General features: G+C 34.9%; 1 protein-coding gene across 4 annotated transcripts in view; it reads right to left on the bottom strand.

The window, feature by feature from the left end:
- The window catches only part of LOC116541840 (contactin-associated protein-like 3), a 74,611-nt gene that overhangs the window by 8,539 nt on the left and 42,913 nt on the right, over window positions 1–23,159 (bottom strand). For all 4 annotated transcript variants that reach the window (XM_032266342.1, XM_032266340.1, XM_032266338.1 and 1 more), the window contains 6 exons: window positions 21,854–22,024; window positions 20,617–20,835; window positions 18,375–18,614; window positions 7,203–7,427; window positions 5,813–5,946; window positions 4,865–4,952 (listed from right to left, as the gene is read on the bottom strand). In XM_032266342.1, the coding sequence (XP_032122233.1) occupies window positions 4,865–4,952; window positions 5,813–5,946; window positions 7,203–7,427; window positions 18,375–18,614; window positions 20,617–20,835; window positions 21,854–22,024 (1,077 nt within the window). The remainder of the gene's footprint in view (window positions 1–4,864; window positions 4,953–5,812; window positions 5,947–7,202; window positions 7,428–18,374; window positions 18,615–20,616; window positions 20,836–21,853; window positions 22,025–23,159) is intronic.

Here is a 23,159-nt window from a genome sequence, read left to right as displayed (position 1 = left end):
TTTTTTTTTATCTTACACTATTTATTCTGCACTATTGTTTTATCTTTTTTTCCTTTTCTTTATTTTGCTGGTTTAATCAGTTTACTTCTTATTTCCTGCTTTCCCTTTTGTGAGTTGAGAGCTCAGCTTCCCTAGCCCTCGAAATCAAAATCATTCCTTTACACCGTTATATGAAAACAAGATCCTGTTTTTCCAACAAGACGATTCACCCACCTCTTTCTCCCACTCCCACAGTGAGACGAGCCATTGCACGGGTTCTTTCTGCACCCTCCCTCTCGCCCTACTGCAAGGTTCCACCCAACAGTTCTCTGAATGGGAGGCTTGGGAAATTTGTATTTCTTTCTTCTCTCACTTCCCATCTTAACCCTTCTTTCTTTGGTTTTACTGTAGTACATTTAGATCCTGACCAGAATGACAATGTCTCTTACATTTGTTTTTCTATGATGTTTCTAGTTCAAGGATTTTATACAATTTATTTTTTCCAAGAAAGAACTTTGACAGGATTGACGAAGATTCTCCCCATGACCAAATGGTGGTCAGGCTACCCTAAGCTCTCTGCTCAATCAGCCTGACCTTTGGTCTTTCATCACCCAGCTTAGCAAGAGTCCTTCCAAGTTGGTTTTAACCAAAATCTCCCACCCTCAATATCTGATCACCCTCAAGATCTAATCACCTTTCTCATCCCTCTCTCCATCCTGCAGGTGATGTCTAACCACCCCAGCCTGGCTTCACCAAGAATCCTGGTAAGTTGGTTTAGTAAGAATTACCCTCCCCTATTTTGTAATTTTCCACTCAGACACCCCACCACCCCAGCTACTCTGCTTCTTGCTATGAATCCCCATCTTTCCTTGTGTTGAAGTTGAGCCTAATCTCTTTACCAGACTGCAAAGCCCCATTCCAGTAGTTCCTATACCTGCTGCCGTCGTCCTGAATAAAGTCTGCCTCACCATTTTAACAAGTGTAAGAATATTTTTGTCTTTTGACATGCTACAAGGTGGTTTTACATTAAATAGTTGTAGTTTAGAGAAAAATCATAATTTTAGGGCGGACTTCTCCTTAAAATTATGAATAAAAACCTTGAACAATTGTTTAATATGAGACAGTAGAACTTTCTTACATCTTCAATAAATGACTTAATTAGAAAATGATCATCATATACTTTTTTAAAAGATGGAAAATCTGAAAGAAAGGAGTTTCTTTGCCCACTCTGAAGTGTACCTGGCCATCACACCACAACCCAGGAAGAAACTCAAGGGTGATTCTGTACTCCCAGGGTTTAGCCAGCACTGCTATTTATTGCTGTTAACCAATATTCAGTAGAACTCAACCCTTACTGTGATGACACGTAGATACAGTTTACTTCTCTATTACCTTGACATGGCAACATGGTCAAAACCCTTCACTTTTGCCTCTCTGTTATCAAATATATGTTGACCTGTCTGCCACCCTTTCTGTGCTTTCTCAACTTTGGGGTCTCATGGTTGCCTAAATTCCTGATTATGGCTTTTGATGACACCCCTAGGGGGTATGTGTATTTTGGCAGAAGAAAGGCATTAAGCCAAAGGAACGGATCTCTAATATAGAATTTGAAATACTGGCACTTGAAGCTGTGGGAAAAAAAATTTTGAGGTAGGGTTGTCTTCCCAACCCATTGACGTCATGCCAAATAGACAAATGTGTGTCTTTACAAAAGGGTGCCACATGAACTAAAGAAAAAATCAACTAGATAAGTGGACGGTCTTCTACACTGTGCAGTCTGGTAGACACTTCCCACACGTGACCATTGAAATTCAAAATCAATTAAAATTAAATAAAATTTAAAATTTAGTATCTCAACTACATAGCTACATTTCTAGTGCTTAAAAACACATTTATCTCAAGTGTGTCTGGGAACTACCACATAGGACAGCACAGACATTGTATCTTTTCATCATCACAGAAAGTTCTATTAGACAGCATTAGTTTTGTTGACTTATACTTTCAAAGACCTCAAGACATCTGTGATGCCCACTGAATCCTGGTTCATGGACCAAGTTAGAAAATCTCAGAATTTTCTATTGAAGAAAATCTTGGAGATAACTTGGTGCAGCCTCCTCCTCATTTTACCAATAAAGAGATTAATTGATATAATCATTGCTCTTTCTTGGAAACAAACACAAAATATCATATCTTCTTGACTTTTTAGAGTTTTGGGTGTTTTTATTCTGCAGTATTGAAAGAGGCAATCCACCACTGGCTCTGAGTGTCTCTGCATGCTTTGCTGGGTTTACCAAGAAATGAAAGACTCTGACAGCACTTGACTCAGGCCATTTCTCAAGGCTGTGTTTGAAGCAAGCAACCTTGAGGCATGAGGTCATGACCACCTCCAGGACAAAGAATAGGCTTGCTTACTGCTTGTTACAAAGTCAGTGGATTCCCCAAGCTCAGTGTGCCTATGCTGTAGTGCAAACCTGGCCACAGGTGCAGCCTAAGTCTGGACCCCATCACCACCCCATAAGACTTGTGGGCCAAGGGAAAGCAATGCAAGCATGCTGCTGCTCACAAGGCTTGCGGTGCCATGAGTAATGGCGTCCTTTGTCTTTGTACCAGGACAGCATCCACAAAACAGTTAAAAGCTTTAACCTTACTAGCTCTTAAGTGAGGTAAAAGCAAATCCCAGACCCAACATAAAACATTTCTTCTAAATGAGACAAACACCATAGCATAGAAGTAATATAAAATACATAGGTCAATTGAATTTTAAATGTTAAAACTGTATGTCTTATCTTATGTGACATCTCCTTACAAAACTCAAAAAGCAATTTCCAGAAATATTTAATCACCAAAACGATTTGGCATTCTTACATATCTACAGCTCTATTTGAAATACAGTCCTTTGGTGGGCTTGCTTTTCTTCAGCCCAGAACGTATACCTCCTAAGGTTTATAAGCTCATCTGTGTGCATATGTAACTGTTTACAGGCTACTTTTTAAAATTTTTGAGGGAGCAGACAAAAAGTCACATTCCATTTTTGCACTTTGTGTTTTTGTTTTTGATATATATGTATATTTAAGATAGTGTTTAAATACACACGCACATATACACACACACACAGAAAAATAGAAAGAATACCAATAATACCAAAGTATCTTAAAAACAAATCTTAATTTATGATGGGTCACCTTTACTCAATTATCAAGTATTTGAGGTGTTCACATTCTTTAAGACTACCTCTTTGATAAAATTCAAAGCTATACAGAAAGTGAAAATCTAAAAAGTTTGCATTTAAATAGGTTTACTCTGAATTGATCTTGTGATAATCATTCTGAAATGGTCTCCATTCAGCAAGACTATTGAGAAATGGCAAAATCATATTGAGTTGTTCAGAAACAGCATCTTAATTATGATGGATTCTGGGCCATTTTTTTTCTAAGGCATTGTTAGGGTGTATAATCATAAATCAGACTGGATATGACCATTATTTTATTAGAACTTCTCATCTACTAGCCTATATACCTATCAACATGTGAGTTTAGTGAGGGTAGGTGTAGTGTTTCTCTCGTTCAGAGGCTTTCTCAGTGCTTAATAAATTGTTCATAGTAGACGCTCACCAAATATTTTTAAATGAAGGGATGAATCAAAGATTTACAGAGACTCAAGAGAATATATTGATAACTTAGAACAGAGTGTTCTGGGTACCTTTCTTTGTAAAATTAGGAGATTCTCTATTGCCAACTTGTGGGTCTATTTTACGACAAGTTAAAGACAGAACTTCCTAAGTAACTTCAAATTTAAATATAAAATTGTAGTTTTGGTATCATTACTAAATGATGTGACAGTGGCAAAAAATTTATTGCAGAACCAATCCTAAAATATAGTTGTTCAAAGTATAAAGAGTTGTATTAATCTTTGATGATTATCTCTATCTGCAAGCACAGGCAAAATGAATATTTATAATTTCCTAAGATCAGTAGCTTCTGACTATATGCTTCATTGCTGAATTTGAATGTAGATTTTTATACTATAAATTACATGCCTTTGAATATACCATCCTTGAATAAAAACATTAACACCTTCAACTCCATGTTCTCCTTTATTTGAAAGGAAACAAAATTGTATATAATAAATATTATTCTACTTTTTAATCCTCTTAATATTAAAAGTAGTTCATTTACTTAATTGATTTAAATTAAAATGTAGTTCATTTTCTTAATTGACTTACATAAGATAGGTATATTTCTTCAAAAAAAGATTATTTTTCTCAGTTCCTTTGTTAAATGTAAAGCTAACCTGTGCGTTTACAAATACTGTCCTGTCAATATGATAGACAATTAGTGTAACTTTCTACATTGCATAATAGATATTTATGAACATGCCTCCCCATTCCTGTTACATGTTAGAGTCACAAAGGATGGAAACAACAGGCAAAGCAGGACTTGAGACAGAATTAAAACTATATTCATCTGCTGTAAGAAGATAAACAGTTTTTCTGTTGTTTTCAACTCAAACCTAGTTTTGTCATTGAATGACCATCTCTGGGGTTGATGCTGATAATACATAATCTGTGAACTTTGTGTCGGCTTTGATAACATTTCACTTTTCAAGAAGGGTTAGAAAAATACTGTGATTCATTATGCGTGATTGCCAACTGACAGGTTAAGTGTGGAGGTATTTTTCCAGGAACGCCCTTGCACATCTCACAGGGAGCACTTACTCATAATTATATGTATGCTCAGGCAAGAGTACAGTTTGCACCTTGATTGTCACTCACAGTGACACTATTATTCAAGTAAGACAAGGAGCTTCTTTCAGCATGTTAAATGCTTCCAGAGTTTGTGACGTGACACTTATGTTTTTTGGGGAAAAAGCTCTTCCTTCTACTTACCTAAAAACTTTCCCAATATGAGAGATTTGACAGCATTGAATTCTGTCCCTGAGGACAAGATGACTTGTTTCTTTGCACTCTGGTTAACCTATGAGAAGCAAACATCAACAGAAAGTACAATTTTAATGGTAAGGAAGCAAAGGAAGACGAGGAAAGAAAAGATGAAAATAAATCACTTTTAAGTACCACTACAAACGTTCAAGATAATGAATCATTTAGAAGGGGAAGCCACTTTGTAAGCAAATCCTATGATGCCATCAGCTACCACTCTATCCACGATCTACCCCCTTCCTGGCTTTACTCTTTTCCATAATTGGCAGGATCCACGAAAAAGATGGAATCAGCTATTTTAAACTTAAATACTCATTCTGTGGAGAAAATTTGAAACATAAAACCAAGAATTGTTGTTCTCTATACAGATTAAAAGTATATTTCCCTTGCAATGCTGATGACAATGTGTCATTTACTTCCTCTGTTGTGACTCATGTCTATTTTCTTACTTATTCCCGTTTTAATGCTTACATTGTATGCTTTTAAATCATGTTTTTAAGTTGCTAAGTATTTGTTCTTTTATAATCAGAATAGGTCAAGTTCCCATTGCAATATCAATGAATAGATTCCACCAGTAGTCACCATGATAAACTAGAGAACATTCCCCTACTGCGTAAAGTAAAACAAAGATATTTTGATATTTTAAATAGTAAAATATTAATAATACCCTTGACAGAATTACATTGCTAAACAAATAAAACAAAGCAATACAGACTAAACAACCACCTCCTCTCCCCCAGATCCTGGCCATATTTGGCTTCTTATTCTTGACTTATGGAAGAGCAGCACTGAATGGGTTGCTCTTTCATTAATATTTATCATCAAATTTTTGCATTAGATTATTTGTTCTGAAAATCATAGTATTAGTTATTTTGACTTCTGAATTGGTATTATTACCTCTACTATGACCACTGCTTCTTCTCTGTTGATCTTCACTTGGTGAAGGTGCCCATCAGCCATGTTTTTAAAATCAAAGTTGAATGCATCAGGATTTTGATGTCTGTCTAACTTGTACCTAATCTGCAAACTTCCTAAAAAGAAAAAAATAAATGGCATTTAAAATTAAAATGGTATTTTATAAAACTCTTGATAAAGATTCTAGAGCAGTTTTATTATTATTTACTATTGCACTTTTGAATCCATTTAGCATCAATTTAGATGCATCCAATAGTCATCTTTCCTGGAATAGTGATTACTTAGGTGCTATTCCAGTGCCAGACTCTGAGTCCAATGATGTTATTTTAAAAGTCAAGACTAAATGTGTTGTTAATAAGCAGACTCCCCATTTAAAAATGAAAAGGTTTAAATTATGCATATGAGATCTCTGAACTCAGATATAAATTCATTATGACTATATTTATTTTATGAAATGATGAAACTCCATGAAATATTGTATCAACATTCAGTTCCTGTAATTACAACTTCTAATAAGACTCATTTTAATGTTTTACTGACATGTACATAATTAAAGATTTTTTTATATCCAGAATTATTTTAAGTCTTCTGCCATAATCCAAAAATGAGGAAGAGAAAAGGTTTTGTCAGGAGGCAAGGTTTCCACAATATCTATATCTTCTAATACACACGCCCGTCTCCTACAGAGATGTTCCCTCATTATCTATCATTCTCTTGCAGCTTAGACTAAGATCCTGTTAATCGGAGATTTTGTAGAATTTTTTCTAGACATTAAACTTTTGTGCTGTGTACCTAACAAATGTAAAGCTTGGTCTTCTTGTTTCTGTGGAAGCCTTGGAATACCCCAACTGCCACTGTTTGGGAGACTGTCATTTCATTTTTCCTTCATAAAAATGATATAACTAGTTTTTCAACCACTGATAGATAAAGAAGAACCATACTTATTTGTTGCTTATAGGAATTGGCTTTTATATAGTTGTACTATAACATCTATATTAATGCTCCTCTATTTTGCTTAGAGTGAGCAAGGAATGCATGTTATCTATCTAGATATCTTATTTCAAAATGAACTGCAAAACCAATTTGGATTATTATGTATTATTAAAGGCATCCTATCAATAATAGGAAGTATAGTTGCATATCAACTCTGTGAAAGTATCAAACATGTAATGGGAGAAAAACATCTTAATTTAATCTTGAAATGCTAGCTTTTATAATCACCACTAAGGAAGGCACTGAAAAAACCAAAGACATTGGACGGCATGCAGTTTCCTTTCATCGTTTGTGGTTTGAATGCTGAAAAGACCCATGTCATTACAGTCCTATTCTTCTAATTCAGGGTTCTCTTTTTCTTTACACAAAAGATATTCACCATTGTTGGCGAGGATAACTGAAAGGTATTCCTCATAGAAAGAGCTCACATACAGCAATAAGCTCGGAGTTCGTGTGGTTCGGAAGCTCAGTGTGATCATTTCTCTGGTCAATGTTACATCTCTGTGTAATGAAGAAACGAGGGAGCTGGAGTTTTCACTTAAAGTGTAATGTTCTTGAAAATTATATGTCATTGAGGAGCCAGTTCCAAAATATGCAGAAATCTCTGAAATGATAAATACATTTTTGTTATATTAACAAAATATAAGTCCAAGGATCTTGTTTTAAGTACATTTAGAAAATGAGTCAAAACCTTAAAAATCCTGGGAGATAAAATAATAAATGCTTTCCTGTTTTATTTTTCATTTTTCACTTTTTGAAGTTTTTTAAAAACTACAGTTTGAAGAAAAAAGTAGCAAACTCCAATATACTCGTAACCCAGAATTCATTAACATTTAATAGAGATTTTACTTAATTCTCCAAATCATCTTCATCTTATATTTACATATGATTAATTCTCCAGTATAAATGTATAATTTAAAGGAAACTTATCTCATCTTTGGGTTCAAATTTTTCCCGAATCATTAATGTTTAAACATCTTTATTCAGATATAATCTGTATGCCATATAATAGACCCAATTACAGTGTAGAATTCTATGTATGTCTTTTAGTATATTCACAGGCACTTGCGAACATTGCCATGATCAATTTTAGAGTATTTTCACTACCCCCAACCGTCTCATTCCCTCATACAAGACCCTCCAAATCCACTAGCAATCATTCTCTGTTTCTCCCCAACATTCCAGCCGAGGCAACCACTAATCTACTTTCTGTCTCTGCAGAGAGTTCTATGCTGGAGATTTAATGTCAGTGGAATCATATAATATGTGGTCTTTCTAATACGGCCTCTTTCACTTAGCATGGTATTTTCAGTATTCATCCATGTCATAGCATGTATCAGTATTTTATTCCTTTTTATTGGTGAATAACATTTCATTGGATGTAAATAGTAATGGATGTGCCACATTTTGCAGATCTACTTAATAGTTGATGGACATTTGAGTTGTTCCTACTTTTTGACTATTACAAATAATGCTTCCATAAATATCATGTGTAAGTTTTTCTATGGACACATATTTTTATTTTTATTAGGTATGTATACTTAGGAGTAAAATTGTTCAATCTTACGATAACACCAACTTTAAGATTTTGAGGAACTGCCATATTTTTTCGAAAACAGATATACCATTTTACATTCCAAGCAGCAATTTATAGGGGTTTTAATATCTCCACATCCTCACCACCATTTGTTATTACCTTTCTTTTAAATTACAGCTATACTTGTCTGTGTGAAGAGGTATTTAACTATGACTTGACTGCATTTCTCTAATGGCTATCATTGCCAACCATCTCGTCATGATTTTATTGGGCATTCGCACATATTTGCTGAAGAAATAACTATTTATAAACTTTACCTATTATTTAATTGGGTTATATTTCTTCTTATTCAGTTGTAAAAGCTCTTTAAATAATTTGAATACCAGACTCTTATAAGATACATGGTTTGTAATAATTTCTTCCATTCTGTGGGTTATCTACTCTTTCATTCTCCCATGTTTTAAGAGTTTTATAGTTTTAGTTCTTAGATTGAGGACTATTTGGTACACTTTTATGTATGTGTGAGATAGAGGTCTAATTTCATTCCTTTGCATGTGTCTGTATATTCAGTTGTCTCAGAGACTATTTCTCCCCATTGGGTTGTCCTGGCACTCTTGTAAAATCTACTGACCATAGATATGAGGGTATCTATCTGGACCTAACTGTTTAGTCATAAGCCAGTTATACACTGCTTTGCAGTAAGTTTGGAAATTGGAAAGTGTGAATCTATCACATTTCTTCTTCTTTTTAAAGACTGTTTTGGCTATTCTGCATCACCTTAATTTCCATATGAAATCAGCTTGTCAATTTCAGGAAAGAAGCCAGCTAGGATATTGATTGAAACTGCACTGCATCTGTATATTAATTTAGAGAATATTGGTATTTTATTTATATTATTCAATCCATAACATGAAATATCTCTCCATTTATTTATATTTAATTTCGTTCAATGTTTTATAGCTTTCAGTGTTTTCCATTTCTTTTGTTAAATGTATTCCTATATATGTTTTTCTTTTTTGATGCTACTGTAAATAAAATTGCTTTACTGATTTTATGTTCAGATAGTTCATAGCTAATGTACAGAAATACAATTGATTTTGTATATTGATCTTGTATTCTGCAATTTTGCTGAACTTAGTTGTAGTTTTAATAGTTTTAAGTAAATTCTTTGGGATTTTTCTATATAAAAAGATCATGTCGTCTGCAAACAGAAATAATTTTACTTCCTTTCTAATCTGGATGTATTTTTCTTTTCATTTTCTTGCCTAACCAGCCTTGTCTGAACCTCTAGTACAATGCTGAATAGAAGTAGTCAGAGTATACATTCTTGTTTTGTTCTTGATCTTAGGGAAAAAAATTCAGTGTTTTTAATTAAATATAACTTTAGCTATGTGTTTTTCAAAAATGCCATTTGTTAGATTGAGAAATTTACCTTCTATAAATTAGTTTCTTGAATTTAAACAAAAATTCAGGAAAGGATGTTGGATTTTATCCAATGACTTTTCTACATATTCAATAGAGATTCTAATGGGTTTCTGTCCTTTATCCTAAGATATAGTGTACTATATTCATTGAATTTCAGCTGTTAAAACAACTTTCCATTTCTGGATCATTTCCACTTTGTCTTGATGTATAATCATTTTTATATGTGACTGGATTTGCTTTGGTAATATTCTGTTGAGGGTTTTCACATCTATCTACTTAAATGATATTGGTCGCTAGATTTAAAAAATATATATAGATATGTCTATGTCTGGCCTTGGTATTAGGGAAATAATGACCTTACAGAATAAGTTGAAAATGCTCCTTTCTCTTTTATTTTTTGGAAGAGTTTTGAACAACTGGTACTTTTTATTTAAGTAGTTGATATAATTTAAATAGTTGATATATTCAGATAGTTGATAGCATCAATTGTTTGAAACCATCTGGACCTGGACTTTACTTTGTGTGGTATTTTAAAATTATTAAGACATTCCTTTTATTGTTATAGGCCTATTTATATTTTTTCCTTCTTCTTGAAAGAGAAGTAGTGGTTTAATTTTGTAGTTAATGACATCCTAGGAATTTTCCATTTTATCTAAGTTATATAATTTGTTTCAATATACAGTTGTTTATATTCCCTTGCAATACATGTTATTTCTGTAAAGGTGGCAATATCACTCTTTCACATGTCATTCTTGTAGTGTGAATCATCTCTTTTATTCTCAGTCAATTGCACTAAAGGTTTGCCAATTTTGTTAACAATTTTAAATGACTGACTTTTGGTTTGGTTATTTTTTTTTGTCCCTTTTATATTACCCATTTGAGAAATTTCTGCCAATTTATTATTCTGGTTTTCTACTTGTATTAGATTTAGTTTGCTCTTCTTTTTTCAGTGTGTTAAGGTGGAAGGTCAGGTTTTTTATTTGGGAACTTTTTCTTTTTAAATGTTGAAGTTTACAGTTATAAATTTCCTTCTAAATACTGCGTTAGCTGTGCAACATGTTTTACTAATGTTGTATTTTTGTTTTCATTTATCTCAAAGCCTTTTCTAATTTCCCTTTGATTTCTGAGTGTATAGTTTAATTTCCACATATTTGTGATATTCCACAATTTCTATGTTATTAATTTCATCCATTGTGTTTTAAAAAGACCCTTCATATGATTTCAATCCTTTTAAATGTATTAAGGCTTGATTTACAGGTAGCATGCTGTCTAACCTAGAATATGTTCCATGAACACTTGAGAAGAATGTACATTCTGCTATTGTTGAGTGGCGTGTTCTACAGATGTGTGTTAAGATGACTGGGATTTTTTTTTTCCAAGTCTGTTTTCTTGATAATCTTATGAGTAATTATTCTATCCTTTATTGAAAGTGAAGTATTGAATCTTCAGCTTTTACTCCTGATTTGTCTATTTCTCTTTTCAGTTCTGTCAGGTATTCTTTATGTAATTTGGGGCTATATTATTTACTGCATTTAAGTTTTAATTGTTATATCTTTTTGAGGGAATTACCTTTTATCATTATAAAACTTCCTCTATTTTTAGTAGCACCTTTTGTTTTAGAGTTTATTTTTTCTGATGTTAGTATACTCCCTTTGGCTCTCTAGGGTTACTGTTCTCATGGTACATGTTTTCTATTCTTTTATTTTCAACTAACTTACCCCTTTCAATCTAAACTGGGTGTCCTTAGACAGCATAGAGATTAAAATGCTTCACATCAAAGTTGGAGATTCAATACTTCTTTTGTTACCCATTCTGACAATATTTGCCCTTTGATTGGACTACTCAATCAATGAATATTTAATATTATTATTGATACAGTTAGATTTACATCTGCCATTTTCTTTTCCTTTTCCTATATGTTTTATTTGTTTTCTCTTTCCTTCTTAACATTATTTTGTTTCGATGGATATTTTAGAATGTAACATTTTAATTTCTTTCTCGATTTCACTATATTTTGAGGTAAAACATATAGCACATATAGTTTGCTCTTTAACCATTTAAAATGTGAAATTCAGTGGCATTAATTAAATTTACGATGCTGTGCAATTATTGCCTCTTTTGATTTCCAAATTTTTTTTACCACCCCAAAGATAAACTCTGTATTCATTAAGCAATAACTCTCCATTGCCCCCTCATCTCAGCTCCGTGTATCCTTAAATCTACTTTGTCTCTACAAATCTGTCTATTGATATCTAGTAAACATGGAGTCATGTAATATCTACTGTCTTGTGTCTGGCTGATTTCACTTAGCATAATGTCTTCTAGGTTCATCAATGTATTATGTATCAGAATCTCATTCCCTTTATAGCTGAACAATATACCATTATATGTATACACTACATTTTTTTTTATCAATTCATGTGTTGATGGACACTTGTGTTAATTTCCACTATTGTGATGATGCTACTATGAACATTTGTATAGAAGTATCTGCTTGAGTTCTTGTTTTCAATTGTTTTGGTTATATATGTAAAAGTGAAATTGGTGGGTTCGAAGTAATTCTATGTTTAACTATTCTGAGTTAACCCTAAATCAATTTCTACAGTGGCTGTGGCATTTGCATTCCCACCAGTAACAAAGAGTGTTCCAATTTCTCTATGTTCTTGCCCAGCTTGTTTTTTTTTTTTTTAATTATAGTTAACCTAGTAGGTTTGAAGAGGTACCTCATTGTACTTTTGGTTTGCATTTCCTTAATAACTAATGATGTTGAGTATCATCTTTCCATGTGATTATTGACTCTTTGTATATCTTTTTGGAGAAATGTCTGATAAAGTCCTTTGTCCAATTAGACTGTGTTTCTTTTTAAGTTGTGGAAGTTATTATCATATTCTAGATACTGAACCTCTATCTGATATATAACTTGCAAATATTTTATCACATTCGGTGGGTTGTCTTTTTACTCTTGATTGTGTTATTTGATACACAGAAATTGTTAATTTTGATAAAGTCCAAATAATCTATTTTTTGTTGTTGTTGTTGTTGTTGCCTGTGGTTTTGGTGTGATCTTTAAAAAACCACTGCCAAATCCAAGATTATGAAGATTTGGATTTGCCTATATATCATCTCCTAAAAATTTTACAGTTTTAGCTTTTAGACTTAGAACTTTGATTCACTTTCCGTTAATTTTGGTAAGGGTCCAACTTCAGTCTTCACATGTGAACATCCACTTTTCCTACCTTTATGTTGAATAGACTGTTATTTCCTTATTGAGTGATCTTGACAAAAACTATGTTAAACATCAATTGACTGTATGTATGAAGGCTCATTTCTGGCCTCTCAGTTCTATTCCATTGGTTTATAGTTTTATCCTCATTCGATGCCATATTGTTTTGATTAATGTAGTTTATAGTAAGTTTTCAAGTCAAAAAGGATGTGTTCTCCAACTTTGCTCTTTTGTAAAACTGTTTTGACTCTTCTGGGCTTTTTCAAATTTTATATAAATAGTGATACAGGATTTTCCATTTGTACAAAAAGTGCTTTGGGGATTTTGATAAGAATTAGATTGAATCTGCATATTGCCTTGGGTTGTATTATTATTTTAATAATATTAAGTCTTCCAATTCATGAATATGGAATGTCTTTCCATCTATTTAGGTCTTCTTTAATCTCAACAATGTTTTATAGTTTTCAGTATCCAAGTCTTTCACTTTCTTGGTTAAGTTTATTTCTAAGGTTTTTAATTCCTTTTGATGATAATGCAAATGAAACTGTTTCTTTAATCTCACTTTCAGATTTTTCATTGCTAGAGTAGAGAAATACAACCAAATTTTTGGTGGTAATTTTGCATCCTGCAACTTTGCTGAATTTATTTGTCAGACAGTTTTTATTTTCTGAAGAGTTTTCTACACATAAGATAATATAATCTGAGAGACAGATAGTCCTATTCCAATTTAGATGCCTTGTATTTCTTCTTTTTGCTTAATTGCTCTAACCGGAACTTCCAGTACTATGATAAACAGAGGTGGTAAAACCGGGCATCCTTGTCCTGTTCTTATTTTAGGAAAGAAGCTTTCACCACTGAGTGTGATGTCAGTTTTAGGTTTTTCATATATGGTCTTTATCATATTGAGAAAGTTCCTTACTATTCCTAGTTTATTGAGTGTTTTTTGTTTTTTTTTTTTTTTGTTAATCATGAAAGGTTACTGGAGTTTGTTAATTTTTTTTTCAGCAACAATTAAGATAATCATCTATCTTTTCCCTCATTCTATGAATCTTGTGTAATATGGTGACTGATTTTCATTTGTTGAACCACTCCTGAAATCCTCGGATAAATCTACTATGTTTTGGTATATAAGCCTTTTAATAAACTACATGACAATTTTTTTGTTTTATTTTCTTTAGTAATTGCTCTAAGCTTGCATACATATACCTTATCAAGAATTGTCTTCAGGTTTACACTAAATATAAGTGAGATTTAGAAAAGTTATTTCTACATAGCTCACTTTCCTCTCTTTTGGAACTATTTTTATACATATTAAACCCATTATTATTTTATATAATTTGTTCTCTTTTAAAAAATCTGAGAAAAGAAAAAAGAGCAAGTAAATATTTATAGACTTTGTCTATAAAGGTTGTTATTTACCATTTCTGGTTCTCTTTCTTTGTTCCTCTGACTCATGTTACCATTTAGTGTCATTTTCTTATTTCAGTACAGTCTTGCTTCCGTCTATCTCTTGTGTGTTGTTTTTTCTAAAATACATATTTCTATAGGCCTGACAATGAAATATATACATTATATATTGGTAAGTTCTGTATTATAGTTTTATACATTGTTTTTTTAAAATAGTTAAGCAATGAAAATAAGACATATGACTATACTTTCTTTTGTAATTACCTGCACACTTACCTTTATTATTGCTATTTGTTTTTTTTGTGTAGAGTCAGATTATTGTCTGGGTTACATCCCTTCAGCCTGAAGGAACGTTCTTTGTTATTTCCTTTAATGCAGGCTGATAGCAGTGAATTCTCTGCTTTTTGTTAAGTAGGAATTTATTTTACTATCTTTTTTAATTTTTAGTTTTTATGAAAACCTAATAGTTGTATGTATTTATGGGTAGAGGTAATATTTTGATACAAGTAAACAATGTGTAGATCAAATAATGATAACTGAAATATTCATTACCTTAAACATTTATCATTTCTTTTTGTTAGGAACATACCAGTTCCACTCTTCTAATTATTTTGAAAACACACAATAAATTATTGTTAACTATAGTCATCCAGTGCTACTGAACATGAAAGATGGTTTTGCTGGGTATAAGTTTCTTGATGACAATGGTTTTCTTTTACCTCTTTGAATATGTTATCTCATCACCTTGTGGCCTCCATTATGCTGATTACAAGTCAGCTGTTAATCCTGGTGTTTCCTTGTATATACTATTCTTCTCTTACTGCTTTTAAAATTTCTTTGTCGACTTTAGCTTTCAATGTTTTTAATAAGATGTGTCTGGATAGAAACTTCTTTGTGTTATCTGTATTCCATTGAGCTTCTGTATGTTAGATTAATGATTTTTCATTAATGTGGGGATGTTTTCAACCTTTTTTTTCAAAATTTTTTTTCTGATCCTTTCTCTTTTGGTATTTTCAATTATAAATATGTAGGTGTGCTTAGTTATGTCTGGTATTTCTCTGATGCTCTGTTTATTTTTTCATTATTATTTCTCTGTCTTCTTCAGGATACACAATCTCTATTGATCCCGTTTCACGTATGCTGATTTTCTTCTTTTCTCTGTTAAACTTCCGTGGTTTAACTCATTTGATTCTCTTAGAGTTATCAACATTCTATTACTTGCTTATTACCAATATCTTCATATCACTATGCTTAAACTTATCCATGCTCTGTTCCAAATAGAAATCAGGTCACTTGGGGAGGGCTACCAAGCTGTGTGTTTTCATGGCATCCCTCTTGGTCAAATCTGTCTAACTGGTTTGAAGCTGTGGGCAGTGAGAGTGGCCTGCTCCTTTGTAGTAAAACCTTTGCTTACAAGTAAGACACAGGGCGGGAAAAGTAACTTCTTGACTTGCCTCTCCTGGTGTAGAAACTGTTCCCTGCAAGCAAGCTGGAATGAGGGCAATTGGAACACAGTATTTTCCAGTTGCCATGCCTGAAGACCTTATTTCCTGGAATGGGGAGTTGGTGTAAGAAGGAAGCCCCAGACTTCTCAACTGTTTCTCCGTGGATGGAGCTTCTGTCACACAAAGCTGGGGTTTATAAGAAATGCCAGCACCCAATCTTGGGGTAATGCAGAATCTCTGGAGTAGACCTGGGGAGAGAGGAAACCTTTGGCTTCTTGGCTATATCCATATAGAGTGGAGCTTCCCTCATACTGAGCTAGGGATAGGGAGGTTCAGGCAGAGGGTCTTGGCTTAAATGCTCAAACTCTCATTGTTATTACTCATTAATAAATGTTTCTTCATTTGATGTATTTCCTTAGGACATTTTCTAGAGACTTTCAATAGTTGCTTTTTAAAATAATAATTTTTACCAGTTATGCCTATTTCATATGAGAGAGGGTTTACAGAGCTCCTTATGTGACCAGGCTGGAAATGTGTGAGTACTATGTTTTCTCTTTGAATTTTACTTCCTCTTTAAAATCTATTTGCTTTGTAGGAGGCATAGAACAGATCTCCTGCAGCAGCTAGAGAAAAGATGATCTGAGGACTAACCCTCCTTCAAGGTCAAAATTTAGAAATGTTCTTTTATGCTGAAGATGTTTCTCAAATTTATTGGCTGAAAATAAAGGCTAATCCAAAGTGATATCTACAGTATTCTGAGAGAGAAAGGTTGAAGGGCCTTCAGCTTCTCTTAAAACACTTTATGAAAGGTTGACATTTTAATTTTATATCACGTTAATTCCAAAAATGTGTTTAGTACACACACACACACACACACACACACACACACACACACCCCAGATAGACCCATAAATACAAAGAAAATGTTGAGAGATGCTCATTGTCTTGGAATACTACTCCACTCTTTCCATTTCCATAAAATATAAAGAATTGACTGAAAATCCAGATCGTTCTTATTAGATTAAGTAATCTAACTGTAATGTATCCCCCAGCTACTGGAGTGCCATTTCCCATTTACTTACAATACAATGTCATGCTTAAGATAATTTTGGGTTATAAAATAACATTCAAATTGCACTTAGCAAATGTTCATTGGGAATGCTTTAGAAATCAGCACTTGTGCTCATGAAGAAGTGGTTACTCCTGACGTTGGCTTTCAGATACAAAGAGGGCTCTGCATTTACTCCAGAACTACGAGATTTACTAGCACAGAGATCTTCAGGACTAACAAAAGATATATGGGATACCTTTTGAACATTTAAATGACTTCTAGATAATGAATTCTCAAAATTCTTTTGAAAGTCACACAATTTTATAGTGATTAAAGCCTGTTTCGCTGCTAAAAACAGTATGTGTAACAGCCCAGAGACACTTAAAAAAGCTATTACATTTGAGCTCTATGACTGAATAGTTTAAGAGTTTTCATAAAGGTATTATAAATATTTTAAAGAAGTCAGTATAGGGTACTTAATACTAAAATCAGTCCCTTTCTTGTTTTTTTTCCCCCGAGATGGAGTTCTCAGTCTGTCATCCAGGATGGAGAGCAGTGGCATGGGCTATGTTGTCCAGGATGGAGTGCAGTGGCGTGGTCTCGGCTCACTGCAACCTCTGCCTCCCGGGCTCAAGCAATTCTCCTGCCTCAGCCTCCCGAGTAGCTGGGATTATAGGTGTGCACCATCATGCCTGGCTAAGTTTTGTATTTTTAGTAGAGACGGTGTTTCACCATGTTGGGCAGGCTGGTCTCGAATTCCTGACCTCGTAATCCAACTGCCTTGGCCACCCAGCCCTTTTTTTCTTTTCAAAACATGCTTGTCCCTGAGCAGAAGCTGTGTGATGCCCCATTACACTCCTCTAAGAAGAGTCAGGCATCAGCGAGCAAAGTGTCTGAGTGATTCTGTTAATGACATGCCAATATTTAGTTAAATGTGAATTTCCCCTCCTAGTTAATATGCTTGTTTTATAAGAAAAGACATTTTTATAAAGGCCTCTTGAATCACTTCAAGTCATTGTCACAAGTGACAATGGGTAGAAGGATTGGTCAAGCCTACGAGTTCAAGTCCAGCCTGGGCAACAGAGAGGCTTGAACAGCAAGAAGTTGCCTTTAAAAATTAAAAGCAAAAATAACAATGATGCTTTGCTGATCTTAAAATCAGAAGGGTACAAGGACAGAGTTTTGAAAAACAAATTATTTTGAGAGGATTAACATTGAACAGATGCTAGGGGTAACCCAGGGATCTTCTAAATAAGAAATCCAGAGAGGACTGATAGCCTTAAGTTTTCAAAAACAGTCATATCCCTTCTAAATTCAATAGAGGAATTTGGTACAGAAATTATTCCATTTCAAATAACGCGATCGTATCCTTTCTTTATAATATCAAATTCCAGAAGCCTTCTTCATATTATTTAAGAAGTTTCACATAGTTTCCCTATAACCTGCTCCTTGGTCACACTTACCATTGGAGCAGAACGGCCCATCGTATGCTGAGAAGGCACAGTCACAGGTGACCCCTCTGCGTTTCTCTCTGCATTTCCCTTCATTGCGACACAAGTGTCCATAGCTGCTGCAGTGTCCTGCACACCCCGGCTCCACTCCTGGCGTCACTGTGGCTCTTTCTTCCAGATCCAGAGCCACTCCATTCAATTGCAGAGACCGAATGCATCCTAGAAAGCCTCTCTGTCTGGTGGCCGTTCCACCTACAACGGAAACACTGCAAATAGAAATGTGTTCCTTGGTATTTTATTCAGGATTTTGTGTCCATGTCAAACTCAGGCCTTATGGAGAGTGGCAACAATCACAATGTGTTAAAAATTTTGTGAACATATGCAATTTTTAAAATATAAACTGTTAATGTGATATCATGAAGCTTTAAATGAAATTAAATAAAACATTTATTCACGCTACTTTCAAACATGGTGAGTCTGGCAAATAGTCCTTCTAAAAACATTTCTTTAACTTCGGGTAAGAAAGAATTTCACTTTAGTTCCTTTACAAAGAACAAAATATATGATATAAACCATATCAAACATTATTTTACTTTATGAATAAGAATGTGCATTATAATGGTCAGGTATGAACTTTCAAATTTTTCGCAATAATAAAAATATATACAGATAAATTTCTCACTTGGATGGACTCTAAAAGTAAAATGTGAAAACAAATGGAGAAGCAAAGGAGAAGTTGGAAGGGGTGACACCATGCCCCAGGATCGCCTCCTCTCAGAGGATACAGTGCTAAACAGTAATTGAATACGGCATGCATGCATATTTTGTCATGTCAAACATGAATGTGGAGAAACCATTTAGAGAGGTTTACAACACTTGTGTAGTGACAAACACCATTATGAAGGCAACAATTCTCATTGTTAGGAATACTGAAATTATCTAGAGTTTCCGGAAAATGCAGAGTTTTGTGTCTCTTCCCAGAGATTCCGATTTGGTGGGCCTAAGGTGGGGGACCCAAATCTGAACTGTCAATCAGCTTCGCGGGTGATTCTGAAGTCAGCGAATGCTGATTCAAGATGAGTTTTATGCTAATTGTGTTTCTAGGCATTCCATTAAATAATCTCCAAGATTACAAGTGAGAAAATCAAGTTCTTAGTTTGACTCCTCTGTGTATCCCTCCTTTCCAGTAGTTTGATGGTTTCATGTTCTTTGAAAAAGCCTCATTGCACCCTAGTATGTGAGCTAACCACACTTGAAGCTAGGTTTTAGAAAGTCATGGTATAATACCCCAAAACACATCCACACACCCACATCCACATACACACATGGATTCACTGTGTAGTATTTAGTACCTGGAAGTTGTAACTACCCCACCTCCTATAAATTGGGTTGTATGATAATTTGTGATTTAGTCCAGTTTTAATTAGATTGCATTCTTATTCACTTTAAAACATGTAAGAAATGAACACGTGAGAGCTTTAATCTGTGTAGCTCCTAAGTTAGAATAGTTTCAAAAGTAATATAGCAAAATATATTTTTTCCCAAGGGGAAAAATAAACAACAGTGATAAAACAGTAGTAAATAAGCAAACTAAAGGAAAGCCTTCCCTGACCCAGAGCTATCACCTTTAAATAAATGGACTGCAAGAACAGAGGAGCAAGACCAGGTTATAAACAAGGAGCCTGCCATGAGACAGCCCCAGAAGTGAGGACAGCAGCAAGGAAAACCAGGAGTGGACTCCTGGAAGCCTGGCCCTGGGGAGGTGCACAGTGCTGCTTCCAATCAGCAGATCTCCTGTAGCCTGGTTTTGAGTGGACCATGGAGGACTTCTGCCCCAATTACAAGTTCTCTAACTCCACTGAGAAGTGAAACAAGAAATGGATAAAAACATCTAATTATCACACTAATAGTGATGACAAAATATAGCTGTCACTCACACAAGCCAATCCTCTGCAATATGAATGGCTCAAGTTTGGGGATCTGCTATCCTGGGATCCCTCTCATTAGCTGGTTACTCCACCTCTCTGAGGCTTGGCTATCTCATCTGTAAACAGATGACAATACCTAAACGGTGAAGTATCGAATAAGACGCACACAGCAAGCTCCTGGAACCTACCAGGTTATCAGCAAATGGTGCCAACAGCAGTAATAGTGGTTGTTGGTAATTGTTGCTCGCAGTACATTACAGTTCTGATTTTCTTTTGGTCCCTCTCTGCATTCACACTAAATTCAGTTATAAACCACCAGCACTCACCGATGAAGAGCTGGCTGTTGAGCTGTAAACGAACACGCCCATCAGCCGGGGCAGGCTGCATCTTCCGAGGGAGCTGATCAACTTGAAGAGATGCTCCTTTAACATTTCTCTCTGCCCTCACATGGTGCCACCGATTGTCATTAAAGGGAGTGGGTGACTGCACTGTGACCTCACAAGGTCCATTCCCCACATCAAAGGAAAAGGTCACTTCTGTGGGAGCTAGAAATATTAGATACGAATATTGCTCAAGTAAATTCACAGGGAAGAAAATTGAGTCTGGTACAGACACAGGAAAACATGAAGGCATGCTCAGGATGGAAGGAGACAGTGACAACAATGCAAAAAAATGACTGATTTGGGAAAGGGAGGGCAGAATACATCTGTATCCTGGAGGAAAAAATGAAACAAAACAGACTTTAACATGTTTATACTCAGAGTTTACAATTCAACCTTGCTAAGTCCTAAATAGTAGAGATAATGTAACCATAGCTAGAATCCCAAATAGTATTTGTTTTTTAGGTTTCAGAGATTTTATTTACAAATGGCTCAAAGTCTCATCTAATTCTATAAACACTGAATGTAAATTTGGCAGTCATAAATTAAGCTTTGGGTATGTGAAAAACAATATGTCTGGTCAAATATTTTTGGAATTCAGTAAACAATGTGATCAGTTTGGTTTAAAACTCTGGCTCTGCTGTCCTGTACTCTGGGGCAGGCATGACGTTTTAATGGATTATTATGTCCTTCATGCCTCATTGTTTTGTTTACTCTTAAAAACGATAACCTGGCTGGGCATGGCAGCTCATGCCTGTAATCCCAGCACTTTGGGAAGCTCAGGTGGGTAGATCACTTGAGGCCAGGAGTTGAAGACCAGCCTGGGCAACATGGCAAAACCCTGTCTCTACCAAAAATACAAATGTAGCTGGGTGTGGTGGTGCGTACCTATAGTCCCAGCTACTCAGGAGACTGAGGCAGGAGAATTGCTTGAACCCAGGAGACAGAGGTTGCAGTGAGCCAAGACAGTGTCACTGCGCTCCAGTCTGAGTGACACAGCAAGACCCTCTCTCTCTCTCTCAAAAAAAAAAAAAAAAGGTTACTTAAAATCAAAGAAGTTTAGTGTTTTATAGGGAAATGCAATCACAAAGAAAGAATGAAATAAAGTTAACATTTTGTGGAGTTAAAGCTTTTATTGCTAAGTAATGGGTACCCTGTGACTTATCCAGAGTGGGCAGCTTACCCCGGAGTTCGAGCCTGATAAAGTCTGTGATCCCCAGGTTCTCCATAAACACCCCAGAGGAAACAGTGGTCTTAAAAAAGAAACACACGTCAGCAGTGAGTTCTCCGTGGAACGCAGGGAAATGAAGGTATGAAGTCTCAGTGTTGAAGGAAGCTGAATTCCAAAATGACTCTGTTTACAATAGAGAAAAACAACAAAAGGAAAAAAGTCATGAAACAAAAATAACAGTTACATTTGAAACTTACAGGATTATGTCTGCTAAACACATTAATAATGTATATGAGCCTTCAATGAGGGTTCTGAGCATCTGTGTCATATAGTTATGACATGAAGAGCTAAATGGTGATTATGTTGATGATTAGAGACCTGTGTCAGAGAAGGTCAAACAAAAGCCACACAAAAGCAGTAAGACCAGCAACACAATGGTGGCAGGGTCAAGTTCAGAATCATCTCAAAGGTGCAGCCGACAGAACTTACTGAAGAACTGGATGGGATGTAAGAGGAAGGGTGGAGTCTAAGATGACTTCGGGGTTTTTGGTCTAACTGGGAGGGGAAATAATTCTGAAGAAGCAGGTTTGAGAAGCAGCTCTATTTGGGGTATATTAAATTTGAGATATCTATCAGGCATCCAAGTAGAGATTTGAAGGACGCAGTTGGATAAGTGACTCCAGAAGCCAGAATAAAGACTCTTGCTTTCTGTCTTTTACACACACACACACACACACACACACACACAAACTGTCCCAATAATTCCCTTCATAGCAAGAACAACCAAGAACAAGAAGCTTATTTATTCCCTTCTGTCCAAAACGCACTCCAGGACTGCGCTTCACATGTCTTCCCCAGATCTCTTTAGTGCCCTTCATTCTGGAACAATGTGTCAGTGTTTTCTTATCTTTTGTGTTCTTTTGACTTTTCGGTATTTTTCAGTTGATTTGCAGAATGTTCCTCAACTTGGATTTGTCTGACATACTCACGATTGGATTCATGTTGTGCATTTTTTTTGCCTAAAATACCTCAGAAGGGCTGCTGTGTTCTCCTCTGTATGTCATGGCAGCAGGCAGCAGTGCTTATCAGCCCCATCACTGGTCCTGCTAGTTCTGACTGCCTTGTAAAGTGGCAATTGTTGAGTTTCTCCAACATGAAGCTATTATTTCTCTCTTTGTAATTCATATATTTTTGACACTTTAAGGTTACAGATACACAACTTTACCCACTTAAAAAATTTTTCACCCACTGGTTTTACAATGTATTGATGGCTCCTACTTGAGTTTTTTTTTTTTTTTTTTTTTTTTTTTTTTTTTTT

Source organism: Sapajus apella, unplaced genomic scaffold, assembly GCF_009761245.1.
Source record: "Sapajus apella isolate SASKATOON/1434 unplaced genomic scaffold, GSC_monkey_1.0 scaffold157, whole genome shotgun sequence".
Lineage (NCBI taxonomy): Eukaryota > Metazoa > Chordata > Mammalia > Primates > Cebidae > Sapajus > Sapajus apella.
Note: the sequence above shows the minus strand (reverse complement) of the source record. Positions and strands in the feature narration are given on the sequence as shown.